Source organism: Cherax quadricarinatus, chromosome 1 (assembly GCF_038502225.1).
Source record: "Cherax quadricarinatus isolate ZL_2023a chromosome 1, ASM3850222v1, whole genome shotgun sequence".
Lineage (NCBI taxonomy): Eukaryota > Metazoa > Arthropoda > Malacostraca > Decapoda > Parastacidae > Cherax > Cherax quadricarinatus.
In genome coordinates this window covers 78,515,208-78,537,356 of record NC_091292.1, presented here as the reverse complement: position 1 = coordinate 78,537,356, position 22,149 = coordinate 78,515,208, and the positions used below count along the sequence as shown (strand labels likewise).

The following is a 22,149-nucleotide window of genomic DNA, read 5'->3' as shown; positions in this document are numbered from 1 at the left end:
GCGGCCTGAAATACATCTAGTTTTTTCTCTTGCTACTTTCTTCTCTGATGCCTTCCAGGTGTTCTCTCAGCTGCTTGTCTCTACCTTTCATCCGACCTTGTATCATCTTAATTTTCTTCATTTTGGTCCTATTTTTTTTTTTTCCTTTTTTGAAGAGAAGCAGGATTATTGTAGATTCGCCGGTATAATCGCCCTGCTTGGGTCTTTTCCAAGAGGTGGCCCGGTCTTGGTTCCCTGTCGTGGGGGTGTCTCAGACCAATGTCTGCCATGGGAGTAGGGGACAAGTACCTCCTCATCGTTTGGGACCAGCTGTCCCCAGGCCTAGCCCCATTCCCCGCCTAAACGGGGCTCGGAGAGAGAAGGTAAGCACCTTGGGATGCCACAAACCCCGCCCACACTGGGCTCGAAGGGTGTGGCAGCTGCATAGCAGCAATGTCAGGAGGTGCAAAGGTAGCAAACTACAGGATCCTTTTGGAGCCACACCCCAGCTTTGGGCCGAAGCCCAAGCGCTGGGGAAGTTCAAGAATGCCTTTTGTTGTGTGTGTAACTGCTGCTGCTACTACACTTGTCCGTTGCATCTTCGAGAAGCAGGAGAGACGGAGGATAAAATGTTTTAAGAACTTCGTAAAATATTTCTGAAGTCTTTACACATTATCCGGGTTTGTTCCCCCTACCCTCCTTCGCCTGATGGATCCAGTCACCTTACTGTAGTGGCAGGGTATGCCACTACAGTAAGGGTGTGCCACTACAGTATTGCACATGTCTCGTTCATCAACATGTCGGTCTTGCAGACAATTTACATCTTATTTTTTTTAATAGAAGTGGTACACTGTCGACACGGTCACTCTCCTCTTCAATTTACAAACTGGATAATCCATCTGGAGTGACTTGGGAGGATACTCCATTGGTTAGACTGGAGTGACTGGGAAGGTACTCGAAGGGATAGGTGAATATCTAACAAGCAGCAGAGTCACAGTGTATAGGTGATGATATTGTGGAGGAGGAAGTCTCACAGAAATCATTGCTTAGATCCAGCACACAGCAAGTGTTAGACGCCATCTAGGGCTACATATGGCCAAGACACCGACAACGAGCAAGTACTTTGAGGGAGGAAAAATGAAAGGCACAATACCATGGCTGGGACAACACACAAATAACCCGCACGTAGGGGACTGAACCTTAATGACGTTTCGGCCCGACTTGAACCACTGACTAGTCAGTGTGACTGGTTAATCGTCCCAGTCGGACCGAAACGTCGTCATAAGTTTGTCTCCTACATGCGGGTTATTCGTGTACAGCGAGGGAAAGCTAAAAAGAACTTCGAAGAGTTCAAAACTATTTAACCGTTAAGAGCCAAACGGATGAAGTCCAACTGGAGATTAGAAAGTAAGGAACGTTGGGTCTAAAAAAGTAAAAATCCCTTAAACGGGAAACGGAAAGGACCTTGATATGCAGATACTACCAAGTTTCTTAGATTTGCAACTAGCAAAACATGATGAGACTAGCCTTCATAAATCTCTCAGGTTCTAGTCGTGTTGCTGCTGGTACTGATGGTGGTGATAGTGTTGGTGGGCCTGTGAGTTTTGGTGCTGGTAATAGTGGTGTTTGTGTCATAACAGCTGGCTGTGTGATCTAGACAATCTGTACAGGATGTCCGTGGCTGGTCTCATACCCAGCTGTGAGCCTCGTGCTCTCATTGGAGAGTGAAACCACTCGCCACCATTCGTCATCCCAAGAGCTGTATACTACATATTTTACACCCCATGATATGCAACATGGACCTGACCGTCAAGATCACCACTGCGATGACCTTGCAGGATAAATACTAATAAATTAATTTTCATATCTGCTGAAACTACAGTGGCCTGCTTGACCATATCCTCATCGCCCTACTGAAGTCTCCCAGCTCAGGCTGGGACATACTGACCACCTATGAATAAAACCCTTTATTTTTGCTGTTTTTTTTTTTCCTACTGTTCCAGACTTACGGGACACCCTACATATATTTACATGTTTCGTGCTCACGCACAAACCCCAACCTGAGTGATGGAACATAATGTGGGAACCTGGAGGTTATTCCGGGGATCAACGCCCCCGCGGCCCGGTCCATGACCAGGCCTCCCGATGGATCAGGGCCTGATCAACTAGGCTGTTACTGCTGGCCGCACGCAGTCCAACGTACGAGCCACAGCCCGGCTGATCCGGCACTGACTTTAGGTATCTGTCCAGCTCTCTCTTGAAGGCAGCCAGGGGTTTATTGGCAATTCCCCTAATGCTTGATGGGAGGCTGTTGAACAGTTTTGGGCCCCGGACACTTATGGTGTTTTCCCTTAGTGTACCAATGGCGCCCCTACTTTTTATTGGGGGCATTTTGCATCGCCTGCCCAGTCTTTTACTTTCGTAGAGAGTGATTTCTGTGTGCAGATTTGGGACCATTCCTTCCAAGATTTTCCAAGTGTAGATTATGATATATATCTCCCTCCTGCGTTCCAACGAGTACAAGTCAAGTGCTTCCAAGCGTTCCCAGTAGTTAAGGTGCTTGACAGAACTTATACGTGCAGTAAAGGATCTCTGTACACTCTCTAGATCTGCGATTTCACCTGCTTTGAATGGAGATGTTAATGTACAGCAGTATTCCAGCCTAGAGAGAACAAGTGATTTAAAAAGGATCATCATGGGCTTAGCATCTCTCGTTTTGAAAGTTCTCATTATCCATCCTATCATTTTCTTTGCACGTGCGATCGTGGCACTGTTGTGATCCTTGAAAGTGAGATCCTCAGACATTACTACTCCCAGGTCCCTTACATTATTTTTCCGCTCTATTGTATGGCCGGAGTCAGTAGTATACTCTGTTCTAGTTATTATCTCCTCCAGTTTTCCATAACGGAGTAGTTGGAATTTGTCCTCATTGAACATCATATTGTTTACCGTTGCCCACTGGAAAACTTTGTTTATATCTTCTTGGAGGTTAACCGCGTCCTCAGCAGATGACAGCCTCATGCAGATCCTAGTATCATCCGCAAAGGATGATACGGTGCTGTGGTGTATATCTCTGTTTATGTCTGATATGAGGATAAGGAATAAGATAGATTTTGCTCCCAGTATGTAAATATGTAGTGTCCCATAAGTCTGGAACTATAGGAAAAAATTGCAATAATGAAGGCTTTTATTCATAGGTGGTCAGTATGTTCACCATTATTAATGACTGCAGACGAGGTATCCAGTCAACAAGTACACGGAGAGTGTTATTAAGAGTGATGTTACATGCATGGATGCCCTATACTTCCAGACTTACCAAACACCCTATAGAATAATGTAGCTACGTACTGTCAGTGCACCAGAGTTTCAATACGAAAATAAAAACTGACACTGTTGACTTATGCGCTCGTCCGCTCCTCACCCTCCCTTCACCCACTTCTCGCCCGCTCCTCATCCTCCCTTCACCCACTTCTCGCCCGCTCCTCATCCTCCCTTCACCCACTTCTCGCCCGCTCCTCACCCTCCCTTCACCCACTTCTCGCCCGCTCCTCACCCTCCCTTCACCCACTTCTCGCCCGCTCCTCACCCTCCCTTCACCCACTTCTCGCCCGCTCCTCACCCTCCCTTCACCCACTTCTCGCCCGCTCCTCACCCTCCCTTCACCCACTTCTCGTCCGCTCCTCACCCTCCCTTCACCCACTTCTCGCCCGCTCCTCACCCTCCCTTCACCCACTTCTCGCCCGCTCCTCACCCTCCCTTCACCCACTTCTCGCCCGCTCCTCACCCTCCCTTCACCCACTTCTCGCCCGCTCCTCACCCTCCCTTCACCCACTTCTCGTCCGCTCCTCACCCTCCCTTCACCCACTTCTCGTCCGCTCCTCACCCTCCCTTCACCCACTTCTCGCCCGCTCCTCACCCTCCCTTCACCCACTTCTCGCCCGCTCCTCACCCTCCCTTCACCCACTTCTCGCCCGCTCCTCACCCTCCCTTCACCCACTTCTCGCCCGCTCCTCACCCTCCCTTCACCCACTTCTCGCCCGCTCCTCACCCTTCACCCACTTCTCGCCCGCTCCTCACCCTCCCTTCACCCACTTCTCGCCTGCTCCTCACCCTCCCTTCACCCACTTCTCACTCGCTCCTCACCCTCCCTTCACCCACTTCTCGCCCGCTCCTCACCCTCCCTTCACCCACTTCTCGCCTGCTCCTCACCCTCCCTTCACCCACTTTTCACTCGCTCCTCACCCGCTCCTCCACGTCACAGGAAACTGCACGAGTTGCCCATGACATCACCCGTGCATCTGTTGTTCCAGTGTTATCATTATACACTTTCTTCTATCACTTGTTGCATTCATAAATTACAGTCGGCAAAATAGATAATTTATTTATAAGTGTTTGTAAAGACTCGGAGCATCTACGCAAGATTTCAACTCTTACCTAAATTTTATATTCAATAAATCACTTTTTTTTTTTTTGCTCAGGTGACATGCATACAATGTGACCAGCTTTATGTAGGGCAGGCTTGAGGAAACCACGATACGGGCGGGAATTGAACTCACGGCTAGCGAGTCGTAAAGCTCCAAACAAATGAATGCAGTCTTAACATTATGCAGGATTTTATAAGGAAGACGTATTCACTATTAACAGAATTTGTGAGAATTTTAAGTAGTGTTGACAAATCAGAAAATTTAACTGAAATGCTGCTCTTGTTGTGACGTAGTTTTGAGTTAATATAATGTCGGGTCTATATGGAGTCAGGTACCACCACTCGACTGACTTTTATTATATCAGGTCCACGAGTGAGGTGCATCAGTGTGTGGTGCGTCAGGTCCACGAGTGAGGTGCATCAGTGTGTGGTGCGTCAGGTCCACGAGTGAGGTGCATCAGTGTGTGGTGCGTCAGGTCCACGAGTGAGGTGCATCAGTGTGTGGTGCGTCAGGTCCACGAGTGAGGTGCATCAGTGTGTGGTGCGTCAGGTCCACGAGTGAGGTGCATCAGTGTGTGGTGCGTCAGGTCCACGAGTGAGGTGCATCAGTGTGTGGTGCGTCAGGTCCACGAGTGAGGTGCATCAGTGTGTGGTGCGTCAGGTCCACGAGTGAGGTGCATCAGTGTGTGGTGCGTCAGGTCCACGAGTGAGGTGCATCAGTGTGTGGTGCGTCAGGTCCACGAGTGAGGTGCATCAGTGTGTGGTGCGTCAGGTCCACGAGTGAGGTGCATCAGTGTGGGGTGCGTCAGGTCCACGAGTGAGGTGCATCAGTGTGTGGTGCGTCAGGTCCACGAGTGAGGTGCATCAGTGTGTGGTGCGTCAGGTCCACGAGTGAGGTGCATCAGTGTGTGGTGCGTCAGGTCCACGAGTGAGGTGCATCAGTGTGTGGTGCGTCAGGTCCACGAGTGAGGTGCATCAGTGTGTGGTGCGTCAGGTCCACGAGTGAGGTGCATCAGTGTGTGGTGCGTCAGGTCCACGAGTGAGGTGCATCAGTGTGTGGTGCGTCAGGTCCACGAGTGAGGTGCATCAGTGTGTGGTGCGTCAGGTCCACGAGTGAGGTGCATCAGTGTGTGGTGCGTCAGGTCCACGAGTGAGGTGCATCAGTGTGTGGTGCGTCAGGTCCACGAGTGAGGTGCATCAGTGTGTGGTGCGTCAGGTCCACGAGTGAGGTGCATCAGTGTGTGGTGCGTCAGGTCCACGAGTGAGGTGCATCATCTGTTGACTTGATAAAGCCCACTGTGTGAGCGAAATGTGGTCATTAAAGGGTTGCATTTTACCGCAATTTTCGTCTATTATCCAGCTTGGATTTGATGTAATCGACTCCAGGCTGAGCGACTGTGTACCTCAAACTCCTTATCTTCAACTACTCTTCTTTGTATTGGACCGATGAAGCCAGTATGGTGAAACGTTTCCACAATAAAGATACCCAAGTATGTCTAATTTATCAAGAAATACCGAGTTGTCTATAACGTGCAAGTCCGCAGCTGGGATGCGCCGCGGTAGCGTGGTGACCGTTGATGACCAGAGTCGCACTAATGATATACCTTCAGTCCGTGAACAGCTCCCGTAGTTGGAAAACAACATCGAATTTACTGAGGATGAAAACACTAAAGATTCTCTTTTGATTCATAGAAGAGGAGATGTGATAACTACGTTAAAGCTCATAAAAAGAAACGAAACTATAGACGATTTCTCGGCAACATCAACAGGTAGACTCTTAAGGTCATTTTTTTGTGCGCTGACATAATTTGCGGCATTAGTATGATATAATGCGAATTTTCTTGCCAAACAGTGGTAGAACACTGGAATAGATGCAAGAGGTTGGTAGTAAATGATACACACTAATGAGAAATAGCAAAAAAAAAAAAAGGGGTCACTGAAGACGAGGCCACACGAGGCCCTTTGATACTGCAGTCATGGCTTATCTTGCCCTTCCTTTGCCGCCGCCACTGCTGACTGCAATTTCTGTCGCTGACGTCGCTGTGGTTTCCTTTGCTGACGCCTAAGCTGTGTAGTTTATACTCTCATATTTGGATAGATTTTTGGATATGTTGTGACAATGTGACAGTACTTAAGGTCTTGAAAATTAAGACGCGTGTGTAACAGTTGCGTATCTTTATTGATGAAACGTTTCGCCTACACACTAGGCTTTTTCAGTCAAATAGAGGGAGCAGGTGTAGTAGTGAAATTAAGATGATGTAATCAGTCCATCAACCTTGGAGAAAAAGTATTTGAGGGGATCAGTCCCTCAGCCTGGAGAAGAGTTCAGCTCTATGGTGTAGAACGATATGAAGCTGAAGCATGAGAACGGAGTCTTAAATACTGTCGAGGGTGAGGTGGAAGATCTCGAAGACGTTGTAGCGGACGGGATTCGCTCGTATAAACAAGGCAGGTCCCTCTGGAATCCAACCCTTCTCATTCATAACTACTAGATACGCGATGAAGAGTGGAAGATGCCCTCTGTAGCAAGATACCGTTGTGGTGCAGTGTCTCAGTTATGTTGAGTATGGTATCTTCAACTTGTGGATACTTTATACCATTTTCAACATACTTAAGGTCTTCTTGTATTATGGTTGTTTCTCTAATATATGTGCAGTGTGTGGGTATCTTTGTTGTGGTTGATGCAGTTGATATTGACACTTAATGTTCACCCTTCTGACATCCTCCTTTCTGTCTGTCTGTCTGTCTGTCTGTCTCTGTCTGTCTGTCTGTCTCTCTCTCTCTCTCTCTCTCTCTCTCTCTCTCTCTCTCTCTCTCTCTCTCTCTCTCAAAAAGTTAGGTTAAGGTTCCGGATTTTATTTACAAACTTAGAACTGTTACCTACATCGGCTCATTTTTAAATCCTTTTATTGTTATGAGACATACAAATAGGGAACAGGATGAAATTGGAGCAATCTGTGGGCACACTCTCTCTCTCTCCCCTTCCTCCATCCCACCCTCCCCCTCTCTCCCTCTCTCTCCCTCCCTCTCCCTCCCTCTCCCTCTCTCTCTCCTTCCCTCTCCCTCCCTCTCCTTCCCTCCCTCCCTCCCCCTCTGTTTACGACAGATTCTCTAGTTTTTAACATCTCATTCAGACCTCAACTCTTGAGCTTGAACGATGTCTCATAAACCTACATTTGTAACAAACTGTTTTTTTTTATTCCAGAGCGTGATGAAAGCGTGATTGCAGCTGCACCTTGAAGTCATCCGAATGACACTTGTTTTTAAAAAGCTAACAGAGTCTGGATGAGGACTGGTGGGAGAGGGAGTGTAGTGACTAGCATACATGAAGTGATGTTACTGGCATCAGTTGTTATAGGTGGCAGCAACAGCATCAGTGTGGTGCCACAGCTGAGTGTACTGGTGGACGTGTAGTGCCACAGCTGAGTGTACTAGTGGACGCGTAGTGACAGAACATTGTGGTGGCCGTCCATGAAAACGCCAACGCGTCGCCCACTCTCACATCCTCAGTAACAGCTGTGGTAGCGAGGATGAATGTGACACCACAGGAGAGCTGGAACCATACTGTCAACAACAGTACCAATAGCACTGCTTATGATTATGGCTTGCCAGTTGTGGTGCCACTCTCCTTCTTCCTGGTGGTATCAATGGTGCTGGCATTCGTAGGCAACGTTATGGTGATCCTTACCATTGTTAGACACAGGGGCATGCGCACCAGGACCAACCTGCTACTGGCTAACCTTGCCGTGGCAGACATATTGGTAGCAGTGCTAGACATGCCCATCGCTCTCGTCACCATCATCAAAGGAGACTGGATCTTCTCGACAAGCTTCTGCTACTTCAACGGCTTCACCGTGGGTCTGGGCCTTATGCTGTCCGTGCACACTCTTGTCTGTATCAGGTCAGTCACTATCCTCCACTCTACACACACTTCTACTCATTCAAGAGTTTCGTTAATATATTCATCGAAGAGCCTCATTAATGTACTCGTCCAAGAGCCTCATTAATGTACTCGTCCAAGAGCCTCATTAATGTACTCGTTCAAGAGCCTCATTAATGTACTCGTTCAAGAGCCTCATTAATGTACTCGTTCAAGAGCCTCATTAATATACTCGTTCAAGAGCCTCATTAATGTACTCGTCCAAGAGTCTCATTAATGACACCAGATTGATATTAGCATGGCAGACGGAGAATCGAGTCAGGTTAATAGATTGGCAGACATTCACATCCCTGTGAGACGGAGACTTAACAAATGTCTTCCAGTCTGGCAGGATTGTTATGCCCGTAAGCAAACCTCTTCATATACTCAGTATATACTCATCTTGTGTATTTTTAAATAGTTTTATTTATGTAATATAAATGTTTCCTCTTCAATTTAGATCTGGTCTGTGACCAGGCCGCAGGGCCTCGGGTCCCTGGAAACGTCAACGGATAATAACTTTATTACCTTCACTTTGGGGCCTAGTAGGCAACACGTTCGTCTCTGCCACGTCCCCCCCCCCCGCGCTGTCTCTCTCTCTCTCTCTCTCTCTCACACACACACACACACACACACACACACACACTGGTCATCTACAAACGGGACCCAGAGAGACAGAGGGGAAAGGCAATGGGAGGCGAGAGAGAAGTCAGTGTTTATTCATGGACTTCAGGAGAGCAAGGGGAGGACACTCAGTGGAAGACAGCAGGAAGAAAAACAGGAGATTGAAAACATCAAATAAATAAGCAGGAAGGGCATGATTGAGATAGTAAATTTTCGAAGAATAGGGGGGGTACTTGAAGGGGAGAAATCGGCCGGTCAAACTGATTTTCATGACAGAAACAGTGCAAAACAGGATCCTGCAAGAGAAACCATGGTTGAAGGAATCGTCAGCATACAAGAGGGTGTTCCTAGATCGAGACAGAAGAACAGAACGACATCAGCTGAGGGACAGGACACAGAAGTGAAAGGGGGCTAGGAAGAGAGACAAGGACAGAATCAGCAAAGGACAACCAGAGCAGGGCAGAGCAACAAGTGCAAGCACACACAGAACCACCCCAGAACCAAACATGCTATCCCAATACAAACCACAATCCACACTTACAGCCCCCACCCCACATTGCACTGTAGAATCCCATAGCACACTGCCAGGTCCCCACCCTCACAGACCCCCAGAACACAGTGTTGGAGAGGAAACTGAAGGTATGGTACACCAAACCTGATGGAGTAATGAATAAGTGGGAGAAGTGGCATGAAAGAGTCAGAGGCATCACCAGACATCATAGCTCTCACAGAAACCAAGCTCACAGGAATGACAGCAGATACCATCTTTCCAGTGGGATATCAAATCCTGAGGAAAGACAGAGGGAACAGAGGGGGTGGAGTAGCACTGTTCATCAAAAACCGATGGGATTTTGATGAGCTGGAGAGAGGAGACAGGAGAAGCAAGAGATTACATAATAGGAACACTTCAGTCTGGAGGTCCCAAGGTGGTAATTGAAGTGATGTATAACCCACCACAGAACAGCAGCAGGCCAAGGCAAGAGTATGATGAGAGTAATAGAACGATGATTGACACACTGGCTGAAGTGGCCAGAAGGGCTCATGCGAGCAGGGCAAAGCTGCTGATTATGGGTGACTTCAGCCACCAGAAAATCGACTGGGAGAACCTGGTGGCACATGGGGACCCAGAAACATGGAGGGCTAAGATGATGGAGGTGGTACTGGTAAACTTCGTGTACCAATACGTAATGGACACGACTAAGAGAGAGAGAGAGAGAGAGAGAGAGAGGAGAGGAGGAACCAGCAAGACTGGAGCTAGTATTCACCTTGAGTAGTGAAGATATTGAGGACATCACATATGAAAGACCCCTCAGGGCCAGTGATCATGTGGTTCTGAGCTTCGAATACATAGACTTAAAAGTGGAGAGAGAAGCAGGAAGGGCAGGATGAATGAAGCCAAACTACAAGAGAGGGGACTACAGAGGCATGAAGAATTTCCTGCACGGGGTTCAGTGGGACAGAGAACTGCCAGGGAAGTCAGTAAACGAGATGATGGAATATGTGACAACAATATGCAAGGAAATTGAGGAGAGGTTTGTACCCAAGGGTAACAGAAATAACGAAAAACCCAGGATGAGCCCTTGGTTCACCCAAAGGTGTAGAGAGGCCAAAACCAAGTGTGCTAGAGAATGGAAGCAGCATAGAAGGCAAAGGACCCAGGAGAATAAGGAGAGCAGCTGTAGAGCCAGAAATGAATATGCACAGGTAAGAAGGGAGGCCCAACGGCAATATGAAAATGACATAGCAGAGAAAGCCAAATCTGACCCGAAGCTGTTGTACAACCACATCAGGAGGAAAACAGTCAAGGACCAGGTAATCAGGCTGAGGAAGGAAGGAGGGGAGATCACAAGAAACAACCATGAAGTATGCGAGAAGCTCAACATGAGATTCAAAGAAGTGTTCACGGAGGAGACAGAAAGAACTCCAGAAAGATGGAGAGGTAGGGTACACCAAGTGTTGGACACAGTACATACAACCGAGGAAGAAGTGAAGAAGCTGCTAAGCATGCTAGACACCTCAAAGGCATTTCTCCATGGGTTCTGAGAGAGGGGGCAGAAGCGCTTTGTGTACCACTAACGACAATCTTCATCACATCTATCGAAATAGGGCAACTACCTGAGGTATGGAAGACATCTAATGTCCCAGTTTTTAAAAAAGGAGACACACGAAGCATTAAACTACAAACCAGTATCACTTACATGTATAGTATGCAAAGTCATGGAGAAGATTATCAGGAGAAGAGTGGTAGATCACCTAGAAAGTAATGAGCTTATCAGTGACAGCCAGCACAGTTTCAGGAACGGGAAATCCTGTGTCACAAACCTACTTGAGTTCTATAACAGGGTGACAGCAATAAGACAAAGAGAGAGGGGTGGGTAGATTGCATTTTCTTTGACTGAAAGAAGGCATTTGACAGTTCCACACAAGGGATCAGTGGAAAAGCTGGAGGGCCAGGCAGGGATAACAGGGAAGGCACTGCAATGGATCAGGGAATACCTGTCAAGGAGACAACAGCGAGTCATGGTACGTGGCGAGGTGTCAGAGTAGGCGCATGTGACGAGCAGGGTTCCACAGGGGTCAGTCCTAAAACCGGCGCTGTTTCTGGTATTTGTGAAGAACATGACGAAAGGAATAGACTCAGAAGTGTCCCTGTTTGCAGATGATGTGAAGTTGATGAGAAGAATTCAGTCGGACGAGGACCAGGCGGAACTACAAAGGGATTTGGACAGGCTGCAGGCCTGGTCCAGCAACTGGCTCTTGGAGTTCAACCCCACCAAGTGCAGAGTGATGAAGATTGGGGAAGGGCATATAAGACTGCAGATGGAGTACAATCTAGGGAGGCCAGAAACTGCAAACCTCACTCAAGGAAAAGGATCTTGGGGTGAGTATAACACCAGGCACATCTCCTGAGGTGCACATCAACCAAATAACTGCTGTAGCTTACAGGCGCCTAGCAAACTTTAAGAACAGCATTCCAACATCTTAATAAGGAATCATTCAGGACCCTGTACACTGTGTACCTTAGGCCTATATTGGAGTATGTAGCACCAGTTTGGAACCCACACCTAGCCAAGCACGTAAAGAAACTCGAGAAAGTGTAGTGGTTTGCAACAAGACTAGTCCCGGAGCTAAGGGACATGTCCTACGAGGAGAGGTTAAGGGAAATCGACCTGACGCTACTAGAGGATAGAAGAGGTAGGGGAGATATAATAATGACATATAAAATGCTGAGAGGAATTTACAAGGTGGACAGAGGAAGTTCCAGAGATGGGACACAGCAACAAGGAGTTACAGTTGGAAGTTGAAGACTCAGATGAGTAACAGGAATGTTAGGAAGTATTTCTTCAGTTGTCAGAAAGTGGAATAATTTGGGAAGCGATGTAGTGGAGGCAGGAACCATAGATAGTTTTAAGACGAGCAAGGGGGAGAGAGGACCTAGTAGCGATCAGTGAAGAGGCGGGGGCAGGCGCTATGTCTCGACCCCTGTAACCACAAATAGGCGAGTGTACATAGTGTCCGTGGTTCTATCCCCGGCAAGGGTGGAAAAATTGGGCGTGTTTCCTTACACGTGCCGTCCCATTCACCTAGGAAGGAAGTAGGTACCTGGGTGTTAGTCAACTGTTGTGGGTCGCTTCCTGGGGGACAAGATTTAAGGACCCCAGTGGAAATAGGACACAGTCCCTTGATGACGCACTGACTTTGAGTTATCCTGGGCAGCTAACCCTCCGGGGTTAAAAATCGGAAGAAAATCTTACGTTAACCCTCCTGCTCGACTCGCGCATTCACGGAACTTGATACAAAGAATTCTTCAAAACTTGTCCAACCTTAGGACGAAGACCTACTTAGACTAGTGGATGGTTCCACAATGACCCCGCCTCCTCCTGCTTCGCCTCACCTGACTACAGTATATAAGCCACGTCTACGACCCTATGCTGTACATTCTACAAGATTGATGGACTGGACTCATCGACTCCAGGCTGAGGGACTGATTACCTCAACTCCTCCTCTCCTTACACCTTTCTGCTTTGTATTGGACTGATGAAGCCACTGTGTGGCGAAACGCTTCCTCAATAAAGATTCCCATACGTTACACAAGTGTCTCAATCTTCAACTTGTCGGTTTTCAAACCATTCATCACCCCTAATAGTACAAGTAACACAAGTACGATTATTGAATATAAACAACAGCACTTAGAAGACAATTTGTGAACAAAAGACTGCAGAACAAACCATTACAAGGGGCAAGTCGCAATAAAAGCATGTTGAGAAGCTTGTATTTTCTTCCCCTCACTACGTCATTTACATCAAGAAGACTTTGTGTGGCTTCATGTATAAATTTGAAGCTTTTATAATAAATTATTCAGAACTTAACCTAGGAAGAATTAAAGTAAAGAAAATACGACTTATTTCCGTTGGTGTTGTGTTATCTAGTTACTTTTTTTTTTACAGAGGCGTTGATAGTATCTATCTTTCTTGTTTCCTACACTGTGTGATATGAATAAAAACAGTAAATATAATAGCATAGCCGATTATTATAAACTTTTAAAACGCAATAAATCTTTGTTCCCTTTCTGCAGCTTTATTAAATATTCTTTAACCTAAGATAAAGTTGTTTTACGCTAAACCCGGCCTTGACGTGATCAAGTAACTTATTCTTGTCGTTTATCGTTGTGTAGCAGATGTTTGAGGTCTGGTCACCTACTGTAGGAACTTCAGAATTGTTCGCTTTAAACTTCCACCACGCTGACTTTGATTCTTAACTTCAAAAATTTGCAGCAAGATATTCTGGACGTTGCTTGTTAGTGATTTTTTATACGTGGGTGAATTTCAATTGGTTTACTCTGCCAGTTTTATTATTTCCAGTTCTCTTGGACCCAAGTCCAGGATGTATATCATCTTATTTTGAATGTCTTTTTTTCAGTATTTTGTTTTTAATTTGTGAAGGTATATTGCCATGAAAAAGGATTAATCTACATGATATTGGACAAAAGCTTAGGGTCCTGCGTGCCCGAGCTGCTTGATACTATACTTGACTATAGAGGAACTTTAACCTGGCTTTTGTTTGTTTTTAATTACAATGTGTACTGTCGGCAGAAGTTCTGATTCTATATTATTGACCTCGACAACTCTTTTTGTTCAGCTATGATTTCGGCCAGTTTGCAGAGACTATCGATAACTTATAGCATGCCTGGAATATTTCCTTCTGGCATTTCGATTCTATATGATCCATCAGGTTAAGGAATTATCCATTCAGTGCGATTCTCTGACCCCTAATTGATAACTATGTAGTATGTTATTACGTATCCCAGAAAGAGGACCTTTAAGTAGTCTGATTTTTTTTCTTCTGGTTTTTAGATTTTCTTTCGTTCATTACTGGAGAGTCCCTCATCCTATCGGATTAAAATTTTGTGTTCTGGTGTACGGCATCGAGATCTGGATTCTAGGAACAGTTGGCATGTGCAGGTGCCCTCTGATCAGTGTTGCTGACCTCATTCCTCATGGCTCTGATAACTTCAAAACCCTCAGTGGCGGAGCTTCAAACGTTCAAAAAAGCAGTTCCTAGGTCACCGACGGTGGAGAGTGAAATTTAAATGTGTCGATGCAGTTTTGACAAATTTATGTGTAAAATTGTGTGAAAGTTTGGTTCCCGATTAATCACGATCAAAATATACGCATTTGTCTCTTCTGAGTGACTGTATTTAATGGCGGATGCAACTTAGTCAGGATAGTATCGATTTAGTTTAGTTTGGGTCTGAACAAATTTGTAAAACCATATTTTTTTTTTTTTTTTTTTGAAAGTTGGGATCGTTGGAACCGCAAAATATTTTTTTTGCAAGATTCTATAAAATTATGTAACTACTTAAAAGAAAATCGAAAAATATTGAAAACTCGCATTTTTAGTGTTTTTTAAATTTTCCTGAGTGAACGCCTTAAATACTGGACGGCGTGATGCCAGAGTCATGTTTGATATAGTTTCCTCGTACCATTTAAGGTTTTCTCGTTTATAACTTCAGAATGCCTTGTCCAGTCGGCTTCAAGTTTTAAACGCTGGTAAACTTTTACCAGGTGAAGGTTTTAGAACAATTGACATGTGCAGATGTTCTCTGTGAAACTGAACCAACGATGCCCACTATCGAGCAACTCTGCCAGCAGCTTAAGGAGCTGAAGGAGGCCATGCTAGAGATTAGGCAATTGACAGAGGAAAAGAAGATTCGAAGTAATCCTCCCGTTGTGAATACTCAGGTCAAGAAAGGAAGCTGGTTAGTGGCCGGGCAGAATGGAGCGAAACTGAGGATCAAGAGGAAGGATGGAGAGGTAGTAACGATGAAGATCCAGGAGACTGCTGTAGAAACTTTCATCCCATTCTCCGTGTTACCTGACGAATATGAGTCAACTACTGGGAACGACATGACCAACTACACCAAGGGAGCTATAAACATTGTGCCTGTTGGAGACAGATTAGGTGCATTATGGATGGTAATGGGGTCAATACTATTATCTGTCTCACTGCTGGAGGTAATGATGTCTGCAAGCATAGAAGTGAAGATTTAGTTACCAGGTATAGGATAGCAATAGACATAATTAGGAAGAAGAGAGGGCGCCCTGTTGTATGTGGCATTTTGTCTAGGAGTGGTGATGGAGCAGTTGGTATTAAATGTTATCTTTACAAATACTGTAGGGACAATTCGGTACCATTCATCGATGGCTGGGACCACATCTACGGCAGAATTGACGTGTATGTCAGGGATGGGGTTCACTTACCTAGGACAGATGTGGGTGCTCTCTCTGGTTCAGTGAAGGTGGTGTTAGGTTTTTAAACTAGGAATAGAGGTATGGGTTTTCGAAGGGAAAAAATGGATGGTGAAAATATTGATTTAGGCGTTGATGTCATGAATAACAAGAATAACAGTCATCAAGTACCACTGAGTAAAGATAACTGAAATTGTGGAAAAGCAATGCTGAAAAGGGAAAAGATTTGGAAGTCATGATAAGCCGAAATCTGAAGCCAAGACAACAGTGACTAGGTGTGCGCAATAAGACTAACAGATTATACTTGGAATTATTTAAAGAATTATAAGTAAAGTCCAACAGCTATTTTACAGCTCTATGTATCACTAGTAAGTCCTCACTTAGATTATGCAGCTCAGTTTTCGTCGCCATACTACAGGATGAATAAAAATTCATTGGGGGACATTCAGAGAATGATGACAAAATTAATCCACTGTATGAGGAATCTCCCACATGAAGACAGACTGAGTGTCTTGAACCCTCACTCACACTGGTATATTCTTCCTTACCGCTAAGTCCAACCTTCTGAAACTACAACGTATTCAAAACAAGGCTTTACTCTGGAAATTTAGCACTGGCAGGTCCATATCACCAACGAGTCACTCCATCCCAGGACAAACATCCCAAACTTTCAACATCTGTTGGAAAATACTCAGTGACAAACTGACAAGTTAGTCTCACCGCGACACTTGGATTATTTACTTGGACGAAGTAAGAAGAAAATTCCGAAGCTGTTCCCTGAAAGACAAAAAAAAAAAAATTCTGCTTCGAATGTGACAATTTATACATCATCAAAGACTGCAAAACTGAAGCTGTCGGTATGTCTCGGCTGTACAAGAGTAATCAACGAGAAAGAAACTAAGAAAGCTCAAAACTAACCTATAAGCATGAGTCGTAGCTCGATCACTGGCACACTCAGCTCTCACACAGTGCTCCGGGGAGCGATCCCCCGGGATGTCTGGAAACATTAGTATGTGTTTCTTTAAGATACCTGCTGTCCAGTGTTTACCTATCAATAAAATGGGTACCTGGGTGTTATCCGACTGGTTTGGGTCGCATCCTGGGACAAAGAACTGCTGAACTCAGCTTTATATACATTCGTTGCTACACATTGCAGTAGTATTTAATACAAAAGGGTAGGTGTCTTGTTATTTAGCTGTAACTAGAAGTCATAATAGTCCCAACTTGTAGATTAAGTGGGCCGCAGGTTTTCCCTTAATTTTCCTGCTATGGAGAAAAGAGTAGTTAGTTACTCTCGTTTAACCCTCATTGTGCAGTTGATCAGAAATTCTAGCAAGGAGAGAGCCGTGCATGGCGATGCCTGGTACACGTGGTTTTAATAAAGCTGTTTGCGAGGAAGGGTCCACTAGCCCCTTGTAGGAGGGCTAAGTACCTCAGAGGGCTGAGAGGGCTGAGAGATACCCCCTTTACTGGAGAATTTTCTCCACAATACTTCCACTAGTGGTTTTTTTCCCTGGCGGTGGGGACAATAAGGGAACACTGTGTCAACATTCGTGGCCTCAGAATATTCAGCATCTTACCAGAAGACATCAAAAACACGGCTGGAACAAGTATCTAAGCCTTCAAGAGAAAACTGGACAAGTATCTTCACCAGGTGCCAGATCAACCAGGCTGTGATGGCTATGTTGGGCAATGGGCCTCCAGCCTGGTTGATCAGGCAAGCACTAATGAGCCTGGCCCATGGTCGGGCTCCGAGAGTAGCGAGACACTCGAAACTCATCAAGGGTATAAGGGTATATCGAAGGTATACCACTGCTTCACCTCATCTGTTTGCAATATATAAGCCTCATCTCTGTGAATATGCTGCACTTTTATCAAGATTGATGGACCTAACACATTGACTCCAGATTGAGGGACTGATTTCCTCAGAACCCTCTTCCTCATCTTCAACAGTTTCCCTGCATTGGACTGAAGAAACTGGCTGGCAAAACGTTTCCGGAGTACAGATACCCAAATGTTGCACAAGTCTCAATTACCAACTAACTGCAAGATTAACAAGAGTTGAAAGTTGTCAGTATTACGTTGTTCTTTTCTGTTGTACTTCGATGGTACGGTTCTCACTACATGTTTAAGTGTGGGGTAACTTAAAAAAGGCCTTATAAAGTCTAGGTCTCTAGGAGAATACCTACATTCATGATTGGTCGTCCTCAGTCTTTGAAATCTTTTCACCAACCCTCTCAACAGGTTATTTAAACTATTACAAAAATAGGGATATATTCTAGACAGGTATATTCAGAATATACAAGTGAAGCATTTTCCTATTCTTTATAAAAGGATGCACACCCTTAGCTGTTCAGCTAGTGCAGTCACATGGTTCCATCTGAAACAGTACTCCTTCCCTCTTGATGACCTTAACACACTGTAGTTACTCCGGGTATAATGGTTACATCATATTCAAGTACAAATCTTATTTCTGGGGCACTCACATCTTGCCCAGAAGCAAGAGTGGAAAAGGTGCTGCCATGTTGGCACCACAAGAGAGAGAGCCAGTTAGCCTCTTCCCATCTACCCAACAATAACAAACAAGAAAAAAGCCAACATGCCCAATTGTTTAGCTACTACAATAATTTTATTTTTTCCATTACCACACCTTATTTTACTTTAAAAAAAATACAAATTTTATAATCTGCTTATTTTAATTGTGTGTTTATAGTACAACCTATTTATATTGAAAAACAGGGTTTGAAAAACAGGGCTTTTTCTCCATAAGAGTGATCTGCCCTTATGACAGAATTAAAACAGTTGTGTGCCCAGCAGTTTAATATAATCAGGTATACCAAAGTTGAGTAACTGCTACTTAGTTACATAAATGCATGTTGGGTCCTATAACCCCATAACTGTCAGCACGAGAAAATTCCTTGCTTTTCTCTTGTTTGTACTATACTTCCAACTATTTATTACACGTTACTCCTAACTCGGTAGATGTACCTCCACTTATGTTGATAAAAGTTAAAATAAATTTATGATTCATTATTTATAACAAGTTATAATTAGTTCAGTTATAAATCTGAGGATTTTTTTTAATTGCTGTTGGGAGGACTTGGTAAGCATTCAGAAGTCAGAAAACGGGTGACTGTTTATTAATATTATTAGTGACGAATGCTTTCAATCTGCACTTTATAAATCCTTAATGCCTGCCAGGTGTTGAGTCTGGCTTGACTATCTCTGTGCTTCCATCTGGTGCTCTCCTCTCCACTTCTTGTCTCTTCCTTATCGTCATGTTGCATTACCTCCATGTTGCTGCTGCTGTCTACAGCACAATCAAGGGACCACAACTCTTTTGACTCATTTTCTACCTTCCACTGCTGAATTGTTAGACGTCGAGGAGAGGGGTATGGGTGATTGTGATTGGTGGTCACCATAGCGGTGAATGGTATAGCATGGTGTTAATGTGGTGGGTGGTGAATGACGTGGTGTGGTGATTCATACGTTAGTTTGCTTGCTGCCAGCAGTAGCAGCCTGGTTGATCAGACCCTGATCCACCATGAAGCCTGGTCTCAGATCAGGCAGTGGGGGCGTTGACCCCCAAAACCCTCTCCAGATATATTCCAGGTATGGTGGGTGATAGTGTTGAGAAATGGTTTACCAGCTAAGGTTGAAGATTAAATATAGGGGGAACTCCGCTTGGTAAGACAACTCGCCGCCTGCACAGCCGCCCCTGCAGGCGAGGTCTTGAGAAGCTGTCATATCCAATTCGCAACGGGCTGTAAAGTAAATACATTAATAATAAATTACCCCTAAGGGGTGTTATGTCAGCACATGTCAGACACTGCTGACAACACTTTCTTGTGTGGACTCAAAGGCCCACTTATCACCGGGGTTTATGATAGATGACTAACTCGCAACTTTATACTCAACTGTGCAGTCAGTAGTAGTACATCATGAGTTAGTACACTTACCTGGGTATATGTAACTGACCTGTAGTTATGCCCGGATATCCGAGGTCTTGATTGAAGAATAGTGTTCTTTGAAGAATGTCGCACTACACTCTGTTGGATCGCAACACTCGTGTTACACTGTTCATCAATAATTGCTCACCATAATGTCACCAAAGAAGCTGATCACACTTCTTTGTAAGTGTTTATTGAGATTCTTTTGTGCAAAACGCACGGAACAGTTCTTTGTTGGTTATCCTGGCACGTCAATGTCTCTCAGTAGAGTCAAAAGTAATCTGGCCTCACAGCATCCTACACTGCTGCAATGACCCTAGAACATAAAGGAAAAGCTGACCTAGTACTTTTTGCTTCCTTGCCAAACTTCCTCCATGAAGCAAAGCAGAATGCTTGATTCTTGCTGTCTTAAGCATAGACAACAATGTACACTATCTTTACTATGGTAATAAAGTAGGAGCAGGATTTTCCTTAATTGTCCTGCTAAGGTAAGAGATGGACTCTCTTAATAGACTACACTTTGCAACACTGGACTCTTGCAAGGAGCAGTGGTCGCTTGACCACGTCACATACTCGTATTGCATCTGGGATCAATTACTTGCTGTAGCAGTAAACAAGATGTTTGCCCCTTCTGAGAGGACTGGGTCCCTCAGGGCTGAAAGGGGCTGGGGGCTGATACCCCCCTCCTGGAGAAAATTTCTCCACAGACAGGGTGGTGATAGTATGGTGGGTGGTAGACAGCATGGTGATAGCGTGGTGGGTGGTAGATAGCTTGGTGATAGCGTGGTGGGTGGTAGATAGCTTGGTGATAGTGTGGTGGGTGGTAGATGGTGTGGTGATAATGTGGTGTGTGGTAGACAGCGTAATGTTAGTATGGTGGGTGGTGGATAGCTTGGTGATAGCGTGGTGGGTGGTAGATAGCTCGGTGATAGTGTGGTGGGTGGTAGATAGCTTGGTGATAGCTTGGTGGGTTGTAGATAGCTTGATGATAGCGTAGTGGGTGGTAGATAGCTTGATGATAGCGTAGTGGGTGGTAGATAGCTTGATAGCGTGGTGGGTGGTAGATAGCTTGGTGATAGTGTCAGCATAGTTGCTGATCCCTGTGTTGTATAGCATATCATAGTATCATCCATGTGCTTTATATAGAAGACCCCTTAGGCCTGTGACTGTATGACGTCACGGGATGCAGCTTGAGTGTGAGGCGAGCTACCTCGGCCTCCGCGGCTACCGCGGCATAGACATCCAGGCCCGAACACGGCAAGGCTGGGCTCCACTCCCATCATCACAGTCTGACAATATATCGTTACCATCCAACCAGTGTGTCTACTTTCAACCCTCGATATCTCCTTTTAAGAACCCCTACGACAATAGCGTGGTGGGTGATAGATAGCGTGGTGGGTGGTAGATAGCTTGGCGGTAGCGTGGTGGGTGGTAGATAGCTTGATGATAGCGTGGTGGGTGGTAGATAGCTTGATGATAGCGTGGTGGGTGGTAGATTGGTGGTAGCGTGGTGGGTGGTAGATACCTTGTTGATAGCGTGGTGGGTGGTAGATAGCTTGGTGATAGCGTGGTGGGTGGTAGATACCTTGATGATAACGTGATGGGTGGTAGATAGCTTGGTGATAGCGTGGTGGGTGGTAGATAGCTTGGCGATTGCGTGGTGGGTAGTAGATAGCTTGGTGATAGCATGGTGGGTGGTAGATAGCTTGGTGATAGCGTGGTGGGTGGTAGATAGCGTGGTGATAGCGTGGTGGGTGGTAGATAGCTTGATTATAGCGTGGTGGGTTGTAGATAGCATAATGTTAGTATGGTGGGTGGTAGATAGCGTGGTGATAATGTGGTGTGGTAGACAGCATAATGTTAGTATGGTGGGTGGTAGATAGCGTGGTGATAATGTGGTGTGGTAGACAGCATAATGTTAGTATGGTGGGTGGTAGATAGCGTGGTGATAATGTGGTGTGGTAGACAGCATAATGTTAGTATGGTGGGTGGTAGATAGCGTGGTGATAATGTGGTGTGGCAGACAGCATAATGTTAGTAAGGTGGGTGGTAGATAGCGTGGTGATAATGTGGAAGTTGGTCAGGCGTCAGGCATGCTTCTCTACTTGATAACACTGTAGGTATATCCTTTTTCTGGAAATGCCCCGTAGTGTTTGCAGGTGACATCACAGGATGAGCGTCCGGCATAATATCGGTCAAACATGTGCCCCAGTGATGCTGTCTTGACCTCTCGTGTGTCGCAGCGAAACATTGCTTATTAAAACATGTTATTCAGGATTACTACTGCTAATACTGATAGCTACAAATTTAATGTTTACAAAAGATTTTCGAAGTATTGATACTCTAAATTTTATTGATAACGTAATCATACTCGTGAATCGTAAGTCAGTGTCTTAAACTGTAGTCGATTAAAAAGTTAACAAATTATAACATACCAAAACACTAATAAATTCAATAATAGATAAAGGCGATAAAGACTTTTGTAGCGTGAACAGAAACTCTTAG

At 45.3% G+C, this 22,149-nt stretch overlaps 1 protein-coding gene across 3 annotated transcripts in view; it reads left to right on the top strand.

Moving 5' to 3' along the window:
• Positions 1-7,609: 7,609 nt before the first annotated feature.
• Positions 7,610-22,149, top strand: part of LOC128688988 (uncharacterized) — a 197,788-nt gene continuing 183,248 nt past the window's right edge. For 2 of the 3 annotated variants that reach the window (XM_053777055.2, XM_070083018.1), the window contains exon 1: positions 7,610-8,303. In XM_053777055.2, the coding sequence (XP_053633030.2) occupies positions 7,933-8,303 (371 nt within the window). In that variant the 5' untranslated portion in view covers positions 7,610-7,932. The remainder of the gene's footprint in view (positions 8,304-22,149) is intronic. The other variant, XM_070083024.1, reaches the window with a different exon arrangement.